At 40.3% G+C, this 10739-nt stretch overlaps 1 protein-coding gene across 1 annotated transcript; it reads right to left on the bottom strand.

The window, feature by feature from the left end:
* Positions 1-1385: 1385 nt before the first annotated feature.
* On the bottom strand, positions 1386-9981 carry katna1 (katanin p60 (ATPase containing) subunit A 1). Its single transcript, XM_085372438.1, has 11 exons — positions 9894-9981; positions 8098-8263; positions 7873-8012; positions 5912-6107; positions 5563-5678; positions 5251-5356; positions 5015-5173; positions 4536-4662; positions 4306-4440; positions 3658-3784; positions 1386-1958 (listed from the first exon to the last, which is right to left on the bottom strand). Exons 2-11 carry the CDS (start codon positions 8257-8259, stop codon positions 1760-1762), a joined length of 1467 nt encoding a protein of 488 aa, XP_085228564.1. The 5' UTR covers positions 8260-8263; positions 9894-9981; the 3' UTR covers positions 1386-1759.
* Positions 9982-10739: the final 758 nt, after the last annotated feature.

The following is a 10739-nucleotide window of genomic DNA, read 5'->3' as shown; positions in this document are numbered from 1 at the left end:
GCGAGCACATGTGACAGACATGAAAGGGTGTCAAAAAGCTACGGAGAACGTTATACGTCCTGTAACATCATTCAGCATGACCAGTGTGATGGTGGGTCAGTGAGGGTCTGAGGAGGACCATACATACACACCTCTAAAGGTTGAGCAACAGCACCCTGACTGCCATTAGGTATTAGGACGACCCAACACTAGTGCAGTGGGTCCTGGGTTCCTCCTGGTTTACAACAATGCTTCATGTGGTGAGAGTATGCACTATGTGCTTCGAATATTGTGTGTAGTTTTTCGCTTTATACAGTTGTCAGTCAGGCATCTAACTATGAAAAAAAAAAAAATTACACTCCAAAAGACCCCGGGCTTCTGAAAAAACAACCCGGGCTTAAGCCCAGTAAGCCACCCCCCCGCTCTGCCACTGCCTGGAGGATAAATTAACTGTTACCACTGAATGCCCCCCCCCGACTCGTCTGACCCAAATCCAATAAAACACCCTGGGACATTTGGTTTCAGTCTATCCAACACCACCAGGCTGTACCTCAGACTGTGGAAGAGCTCAGTTAAGCAATCTGAAACACGCTGTCTTAAATTAGTCTCCCTCCCCACTCCCTTTAACCCAGCTACAGCTCATGGAGGTTTGAACAGCAGGTGGAGCCATAGCTGTGTGAGTGACAGACTCAGTCCAGATCAAAAGTTTAAGACAACTTGTAAAATGGCAAAACAAACAAACAACAAAAAAATCTTTTTTCTTTTTTTTCTTTTTTTTTTCTTTTTTTTTTTTGCGCCATGTGGTCCTAAACTTTTGATCAGCTGTAAAACAGCCTGTTTCAGTTTAAGCATTTTTTTCAATAAATTCCATGCTCAAAAAATGTTTTGTCTCACTCTCATTTCTTCTTGTTGGAGGGTGAAGCTCTACCTGGAACCTTGTTAAGATCCAACCATGCAAAATATGATTTATTTATTTATTACCATTTTTCAAGTGGTCTTAAACTTTTGATCGGGACTCTATTAAGGACACCCCCTCTCAGTAACATACAGATCCAAGCATAAAAAACCTGAAACAGAGCTTGCAGGATACAGGGGAAGTTGGACAGGTTTGTTTTGGTTGCAATTAAATGTGTGAACTCATCTGTGTGTAGATTTTTTTAAGCAGATATAGTGAGCAATAAATAAACTTGCACGTATCGCAATATAGAAATGGCTTCTTAGTTTAATGTTTATAAGAAAAAGTGTTATAGATCCATACGGTTTAAAATAAAATCAAGTGCAAAGTGAAAAGAACAACAATAAAGGGAACAACATTTGATTGGCTGGTTCTGTATCCAACAGATACACCAGCACAAAGACAATAAAACGACACTGAGGATAAACTAATAATATAACATGTTTGGCCTTTTACTATTAGTGTATTTCAGGAAATGCCGACGTTTTGTCAGTTTTTCTAATAGCTATATCCGATTTGTCTAACATTTTGGCAACATGTTCAGGACCAGTCAACTAAAATGATTAAGTCCAAAAATGAATTGTATCAACAATCAGCTCCGAGTTGTTGTTCTTTCGACACTCACTGAGATGAAAAGGTTTGCATAGCAACAACATGTACAAGAGTTACCACTTTTCAAGTGCAATTACGTTTGTAATAAACCTGCCTGCTGATTCAGAAATGTACTTGCAGCTCGATACACCAGAGCTGACACATTTCTCCAAGAAAACATTTCAGTTAGCAGGAACACAAAACCTTACACTAAGCTGCACACTTAAAGTTTCATCAGCAGGAGCCAAACTCTTCGATCCACTTTTCATACTTTTCCAGGTCAGCTGCAGAAACTGATTTGGACACTTTCCTCAGAGCGGACTCAAAGTCCTCCATGGTGGTGGGCATGTGCATCTCATCCCGGGAAATGTTGCGGATCTCCTCTGGAGTGAGGCCTTCGATCCTTCGCCTCATGGCCATCAGAGATGCGTCCCTACGCGACACACAACAACGATTTGTCAGATTTCACTTAATACTGTTCCTCACATACAAACCTTTAGGTGGGAATGTTAGGTTAAATTGAAACCAAACTCATGAATGTTTTCAGCGTGCATTATCATACTGCAAAATTGCACCCAGCTGTGGAGATTATTCTTGTTGCAGAGTCCCTTGCATCAGCGTCTCTCTTAGTCCCCAAGAAAGTGTTATAAAGCAAGCAACACAGCCAAAGAGTACCGTAACAGTCCACTAATAACTAACATCAAACACATATGGCTACCAGCACAACAGACTTTAACACAAGCTCACAAAATGATGTGGTTTCACATAGGAATGTGCTAGCCAGTCTAGAACACAAGAAACCTAGAATTAGCGAGGAAGCAACAATTTGTCCACGTTAGCCGCTAATTTATTATTAGCTAACAAACAGGAGCTTCGTGAGCATCAGCAGAGTGATCACGATTCACTCTCTCTCTCTCTCATCTGGTTAGTGTTAGCAAAAACTAGTTTTACTGCTAACACGGACAAATTGCAAGACATCTTATGTAGCAAAGTACCATATTTTTCAGACCATAAGGCGCACCGGATTGTAAGGCGCACTGTCGATGAACGGGTCTGTTTTCATGCATAAGGTGCATTAAGCGATACAAAACAGGCAGATAAGTCAAACTTTACTCAATTTATTCTTCTTGCTTCCTCCATTCATTAATGTTGAATTCTCTGGCAGCTGCTCTATTCCCATGTTGTTGCAGTATATTAAGGACTAACCTCGTATCTTGGACTGATTATCTCAGTTGTTCTCCTGACTGAAGTTTAGTCCGTTTACAGCATCCTGCCATGCTATTGCATTTGTTAACTTTTATCAAGTGGAAAATAGTTAGTGTTCATCCTCCAGCTTCACTGTGTTTATGTTACGCTAACATAGCTGTATCGCTAGGGATCAAGTAGCACATCATTATATACCAGATAGTCCAACTTCAGTAACCCTACAAAAGTCACTCCTGTTTAGTTTTCTGTCTTCATTTATGTTGGAAGTGATAACAGAGCTGTACGTTTAAATTTTTTCAGAAATCTCTCAGTCATGGTATATCACGTTTAGGTGGAAACTAGCGAGCTAACTTCCTGCGAACTCCATTAAATTGACTAAATTCTATTTTCATGGATGCCTGGATGTTAAACTTAATTGTTACACCTGGTGAAGCAGCAACGCTGATCCTTTTATTAAAGATGAAAGAATTTAGACAGTTTTTAACTCTCAGTGATCCTGCAGTGTTCGTTTGACTCTGGGACCTGAAACAGACGGAGTTTTTGACCCTGGATTACTCCGCGAGGCTCCTGACTACGGCAGCTGTAATGCTCCAACAATCCATCAAGCGGTGCAGCTTCGTAGCTTACCAAAGTTGTACTAAAATGTTTTTTGACAGATTTTTGAGCGCAGTGTACCACATAAAATCGGTTCGAGGTCAGTAAGCACAACCAGAATTCATACATAAGCAAACCGGATTATTAGGCGCACTGTTGATTTTTCAGAAAATTCAAGGAGTTTAAGTGCACCTTATAGTGCAGAAAATATGGTACTGCAAATACCAAGACTACAGTTCATTTAACTACCAGGGCCATCAGTAAATATCAGCAGTTATCTGGAAGTTATGCGTAGTGTATTCTTGAAACTTCATTTTGAAATATGCCCTGACCTGCACACGTTAGTGATGTCAGCTCCTGAGTAACCCTCCATCTGCTCAGCAATCTTGTCCAAGTCCACGTCGCTGGCCAGCTCCAGCTCCCTCAGGTTAATCTTGAGCAGCTCCACTCGCCCCTTAGCTGCAAACAGAGGGCCAACAGCAACTAGAGCATGCTTTCTGCTTCAGTAAATGGTCATTTCATCAGCAATATTTACACGAAGACAGAAGGTCATCATTTACTCAGCATCGTTAGCAATTTAGCCCTCCTTGAGAATATTTATGTTGGGACTGTAATTCCATGTTGTACATTTCTAAATCAACATTTGTCAAGTTTAATTAACACAAAGCAGACACTGAACCAGGCAGCCTTCTGGCATGGTTATAAATGTTTCCATAGAACAGAAAGTAGCTTTAAAAAAAGCTGCATGTGCTGTCAGCTGTGTGCACTGTGCTTCAAATCAGTGGAATGTGAGGAATGTGGAGGCTGAGCAGCTGATGCTTGTCACCAAGTCGAGCAGTTATGATCCAATCTGTTATGATCTGTTATTAGTTATTGAAACATGCAACACTTTTCAGAGTTTAGAGTTCTTGGCAGTTTTCATTTTCAATAATTGCATTTCATTGCCAACAATGTGGAAATCAGTAAAACAACAATTGTACTTGAAGGAAGAGGAATGTAGATCCGCTTCTCCAGGCGCCTCCTCAGAGCCTCATCAATGTCCCATGGAAAGTTGGTTGCAGCCAGGACCATCACCATCTTTGATGGGTCGTCGTTCTCTGATGCTCCACCAACACCTGCGTAAAAACAACAACAAGAAGAGAAAAAAAACCTGCCTCCATCAAAAGGTAAATATATCTAGCATGAATGGAAATAGACAAAAGTTCTATACCATCCATTTGCACAAGTAGCTCTGCCTTTACTCTCCTGCTAGCTTCATGCTCCTCTGAGGTTCCTCTGCGGCTGCACATTGAGTCAATTTCATCAATGAAAATCGTGGTGGGAGCATAAAAACGTGCCTGTACGGGGACACATGCAATGACTCAGATCAAGGACAAAAAAAAAAAAAGTGTATTATTTTTAATACTAAGAAATTGTTTAACTTTACACAAAGATTGTTATAATTGGTTCACAAAAATGGCTTAACTTAATATGAAAGCACGTTTTATTCAGTTAATGATTATTTATTAATGAGTGATAAATTCACTCTCAGAAATAAAGGTGTGTTAGGTGATTTCCATCCACTAGAGGGCTCCAAAACTAACTTACAGTCCTGAAAAATTAAAGGAAATACTACTACAGACAACAGAAACTAAGTTCAGAACATTCAAGCACACCAACAAACACAAAACTGACAAAAACTGAACTTACCATTTCAAAGAGAAGGCGAACTAGTTTCTCAGACTCTCCTCTGTACTTGGAGGTCAGAGTTGATGAGGAGACATTGAAGAATGTGGTTCTACATTCAGTAGCAACTGCTTTAGCCAGAAGTGTTTTCCCGGTGCCAGGAGGTCCCACCATAAGCACACCCTAAAGAAGAAAATAACATCTATGTAACAGGACGCATGTGATACAAGTGATGACACAAACTTGTGCTTGCACACTACCTTCCAGGGTCGTCTTATTCCTTTAAAAAACGCTGGCATCCACATCGGCAACACAACTGCTTCTTTCAGCAGTTTTTTTGCATCTTCCAAGTCTGCGATGTCATCCCTATAAAAACAGTTTAGACTGATGTCAGATGTGAAAACTCTCAGGGAGGCTGGTGTTCATGCCAAGAAAGATAGATAAACCTCTACAGGACAAAAAGGCCATTAAGTGAAGCCAAAGCAGACATACCAAAAACTACAGTTTGTCTAACGGAGGAAAGCTCAAAGACTACAGCTTAGTCATTCAAGGCATCTGAAACGTTCACCTACCATTTAATATTTGGATTTTGAGATATAATATCCCTCTCCAGAGCTTCCACGAGGTCTTTATCATATCCTGCCCCATCAAACCTCTTTGCTTCTTTCTCCTGGACATCTGATTTATTCTGAGAGGCAGACCATAAATAAGTAAATACAAATAAAATAACCCTTCCCAGTTCCTTGAACAAATCTCTCGGGGAAAAAAACCCAAACTGGAATGACAGGCTAGGTAGTGAGTAAACAGACCGCATGTGATACTGTTTGATCAGCAATACTTTGTGACTTTTTGTTATGTGGTATAATAGAGAAGGCTGTGACTATGTGTGCTGCAACTTGGAACCATCAACATATCGCTCACCTTATCGTCCTTTGCTTTGCCAGCAGCCTCCTTTGGTTCCTTCTTTTCTTTGCCCTTGGAAGGTCTGCTTCTGTCGCCATTGGCCCCTCGGGGCAGGTGTCTCTGCTGGGCCTTCACAGCCACACTCAGGCGGTTGTTTGCAGGTTTGCTGTCTTTGTAGGGGTTGGTAGGACGTCTGACAGGACAGGGAGAATGTCTGTGAAGAAAACAGGGATAAGACTATCAACTGCAACCCCTTAATGTCAACAGGTGTTAAATCATTGAAACATTTACATTCTTTGTGAATCAGCTTTTGCCTTAGTGCTTGGAGCACAAACCAGACAGAACCGTATGATTGATCGTTTTTTTCCCCCCTTAAATATTACTGATCTGACACCACTCCGATTATTCTATCGGCCAATAGCCAACTAAAGAGCTTAATATCATAATCTTTCATTTAAAACTAGCAAGACCAGACCAAACTGCCACAGCACACAGTCAAAAAGCCAAAGGGGAAAAAAAAGGCTGAGACACAGTCCTGCATTTGAAGTTAATGCTACTCTTTTTTTTCCCCTCTAAACAAAAACAAACATTTATTTAACCAGGACGTAAAACTCGTGAGATCAAGCATCTCTTGTGAGAGTGTCCTCGGTGATGATGATAATAAGCTAGCATGTTTTTTTAAGCATCATCATTTGCACTAGAAGCCAGACTCTCAGTCCAATCTGCTTCTCATTTTGAGTCAAGGCAACCTCTGCGAATGAAAAAAGCCCCTAAATGCCAAAAACAGTCCCATTAAACAGCCAACGTTACAGTTTTTTGTTGGGCTTTTTTTTTGGCACAGACATGTTTACAGACTGTACAAAAACAGATTTGGTCTCTTTGCATAATTTTCCTCTTAAAAAACTAAAATCTGTATGGTGGGTGAAATGGTTAGAGGCAGCTGTAGCCAAATAAGACGGCGTCCTTTGTGGTATCTGCTATCAAAGACGTTTGTGCTTCAGTTTTGCTGAGTGAAATTCCAGTATTTTATAAGACAGCACTGATGTGCAGATATCTGTGTTACAAATATACAGTCTGCTAATTACCAGATAACTTAAAACTCACTTGAACTGGGTGGGTGGAGTGCTATTTATTGTGTATAGCATCGGTATAAATAAAATCACACAATATTAGAGAAAGAATCACAAGAATATGTAAAGGTTCTCAGTCATCTAGGTCATCGCAATCTAAGGAGCTTGGAAAGAAAGAGTCTGGACTTCTTTAAGCTTCTTAACAGAGAAGCTGATGAGATGAGAGGTGAAAAATCTTCAAGAAACTTAAAGAAGTCCAGACGCTTTTCTTTCCAAGCTTCTTAGACAACCATACAAATCACATGATCCTCTGTGAGTAGTAGTCAGAGATGGTGTGGTAGAATAACTTCCTTTTAACAGGAAGAGACCTCTGACAGAACCAAGCTTAAGGTGGAGTAGCTATCTGCCATAATCTGCTTGTGGCAGATAGCTGCTCTCATCCCAAAAAGGAAATTTCTGGCTTTGATAAAATAAATATATACATTTTTAAAAATTACTAATGTTGTTCAAAATGGAGCATGTGGCCAAAAAAATATGTTACAAGCATACAAGCAACATAATATAAACTATGTTGCAAAAGTTAAAAAAAAATAAAAAGGTGAATTTTTCAAGAAGTGCATCTCTGACAGTTAAAAATACACAGTTTGAGGTTTACCAGCCATCTTTCTGGAGGGCAGAGCAGGAACAAATCAAGCTCACAGAGGCTTACAGAGGTTCACTGATCTCAATCATATGACTACATCATGACTATTGTTCTTGGCTTATTCAACAATTGCAGTTCAGAAAACTGCAGAATTGCACCAGAAGCAGATATGTGTTCACGAAGCATCGGAATTTGTAGCATATGAAATTTCCTAAGCAACGAATAAGCAGAAAATAATACGTGTATGTAAATAGCCAGTGCAGTACCTCTGTTCCACATGCAAAGGTCTCATTTCAAAATCATCATGGTTACTGGGTTTAACAGGAGCTGTGTCCAACTGAAAGTTCCCCAGAGTTGACATTATGTCCTGAACTTGTTGATTCTCTTCGATGATTTCCTGCCACAGCTGAGAAACAACCACAGGTGCATGCATAAGAAAAATTGGTACCGGCTCCTCATATGATCAGATAAAAGATCAGCACTACATTTACCTGCTGCCACCTCTGCTGGAAACTGCTGTCTCGCAACGTGTACACATATTTTTTGCTTTGTTCAAGCAGCCCATGATAGAGAACACTGGCTGAGCTGTAGTTTCCCAGCAAGGCATATTCACGAGCCAGTTTCAGATTCTCACTAATTTCCCGTAGACTCATACCGCTGTGGAAACAGACAACAGGTTCACAAAAACTTATAACGCTGACTGGTCAAAATGGGCATGCTGCTGACAGTGAAATAAGGAGTGTTGAATAACTACAGCGCAGACAGAGATTGAAGTTTTAAAAATCTTACCAAAAAACAAAAAGCTTGCATTCACCTGGTGTAATCAGTAGAACATTTTCTCAGGACCATTTGAGGAACTACCCGTGTTCCTACTAGAAATGCAGGCAGTTTCTACATCAAGTACCATTTTTCTAACAAGGTCTAGTTTCCTGCCATTGTAAAAAATAAATTTAAATATTCAATTCAATTTTGTTTATATAGTGTCAAGTCCTAACAGCAGTCACCTCAAGGTAAAGACCCTAACAAAAATACAGAGAAACCTCAACATTCAGCCTTATGAGCAAGCACTTGGTGACAACGGGAGGTAAAAACTCCCTTTTAACAGAAAGAAACCTCCTGTAGGCCCAAGCAGGGGCAGTAATCTATTGAAAGTAGTTGGGGGTGATGGATAAGGAGGTAAGACAAAAGACACAGTGTGAAAACGAGTCAGAGATTAATTAAATGCAAACTAATGTATAAACAGACAGTGAAAAGAGGAGACAGGTGCCCTGTTGTGCTTCAACACAAAAACATGAAGCTACTGTAAAACTAACAAATTGTAAAGATCCACTGGTTTTAGTATTACTGCTTTCTTCTTTACTTTTTGCCTTAAATTCTTTTTTCTGGTTATTCTTTGTTCTGATACAGACTGAGGTTTGATTTACTCCCTGAAAAATAAAATTTTTGTTTTTCCCAAAGGGCCAGAAATAGCAGGACATAGAATGGAATAATGTCACGCAGACTTATTACCCGAACCACTGTTCATGCGGACTGAAGTGCTCATTTTGAGCCTGGAAAACACTACAGTGACCTTTTTGAAGTGGCATATTACAAGCCATAAGGTCTCTATTACGTACTAGAATCATTACACTTGTTAAACAGATATTTTATATGCATTTGCATTTTTTTACTATCCAGATTATCTGGACATAAATACCTAAACTTTAATAGCTGGCCTTAAAATACCATCTTGGTGCTAGTTCCATTGTCAGATGGCCCGGGCACAACACCTATGTTGTATACAATCTATGAAAAATACCCAAGAACATATGTAGTGCCATCTGGACACTGCTTTATATAAGAGTGATACTATATTTACGACACGTGCACAGTTTAAAACATGTTGTCACATTCAGCGAAACATACGTAGTTGACAAGTGTGACTAGCACCTCTCAGCTGAAGTTGTTTCTCCACAGATTAGACGGAGCCTCGCCCAACTATAATCTGTTAAAGGCAAAATGCGACACTCAAGTCCACACGTACAAGATGCTAACGTTTCAAAGATGAGAAGAACAGCTCCTTTGTTCGTAGGAACCTTAATGTTAGGCAAGATAACTAAACTAAACGCTAGTGTACGTTTGTACGCGGTAGTGGTGACGTTAACGACAACCGACGCATCCTTAAGTTTGAATTTCAAGCCGGCTGGCTGGCTTCTCTCACTCTGGTTCAAACTGTAAACGCATCGTCTTCGCAAAACTTGATGAACACAGTTGCTGAAACGACACTGAAACAGCTTTTGACACAAACCTGGTGTAAGTCGCATTTATGCTCAACTTTTCCTAAATGTGGCCGTGGTTCAGAGAAAGGCTGCTCACAGAATCCATCGGACTGGGAAAATAACTACACGATCTGGGGACATTTGTAGTCCAATTCATGACGGAAGTTTGTCACAGCGCACGTTGCGTATGCAAACCAGCTAGGGGCGAAAAGTTTTGAACTTCCGTTTTCGACCTTCAAAATTAAAACGTCAAACGTTATATGGACGTAAAAGCACAAAAAACTAAACGTAGAGTTTCCTGAAAAAACAATAACGTCACTACGACTACAGTGAATTACTCGCCCTAACTCGGTCATCTTAAGTAAGGCAAAGTTTGCATAATTTTTTAAAAAGTTCCTTCTGACGAAAGGCAGCCATCAGTTATCTATTAACATAAAACATTTCTGAATATTCCTGCTGTATTTTTTAAGTTCACTCTTTAGGGGAGCAGTGGTTGGCACTGTTGCCTCAGAGCAAGAAGATCCTGGATTTGAATCTGCTAACCTGGAGTCTATCTGTGCAGATGTGAGTAGCTGGGCTCTCTCTGTGCGTTCCTCTTCTTCCCAAAGGAATGTGACTCTAATTTGTGAATATGAGTGTGTATAGTTGTCTTTCTTTGTGTCAACCTGGTGACAGACGTGAAACCTGTGCCCTGTTGTTGCCCAATGACACCTGGGTTGGACTCTTGCCACCTTGAATTGAATATGTTGGATTGTGTGTCCACAGGTGTTTGTACTTTGCGTCGTAATAAAATGACGGTAAAAGGCTCCGCCCACTTCCTATCCATGTCTTACCATGCAACGACTCTGTGAATGGACTGGAGAAGTGTAGTGGTA

The sequence above is a fragment of the Diplotaxodon limnothrissa genome, linkage group LG15 (assembly GCF_057381915.1).
Source record: "Diplotaxodon limnothrissa isolate DT_005_m linkage group LG15, D_limnothrissa_male_GT1.1, whole genome shotgun sequence".
In the NCBI taxonomy this organism is placed as follows: Eukaryota; Metazoa; Chordata; class Actinopteri; order Cichliformes; family Cichlidae; genus Diplotaxodon; species Diplotaxodon limnothrissa.
This window is presented reverse-complemented; position numbering and strand designations above follow the sequence as displayed.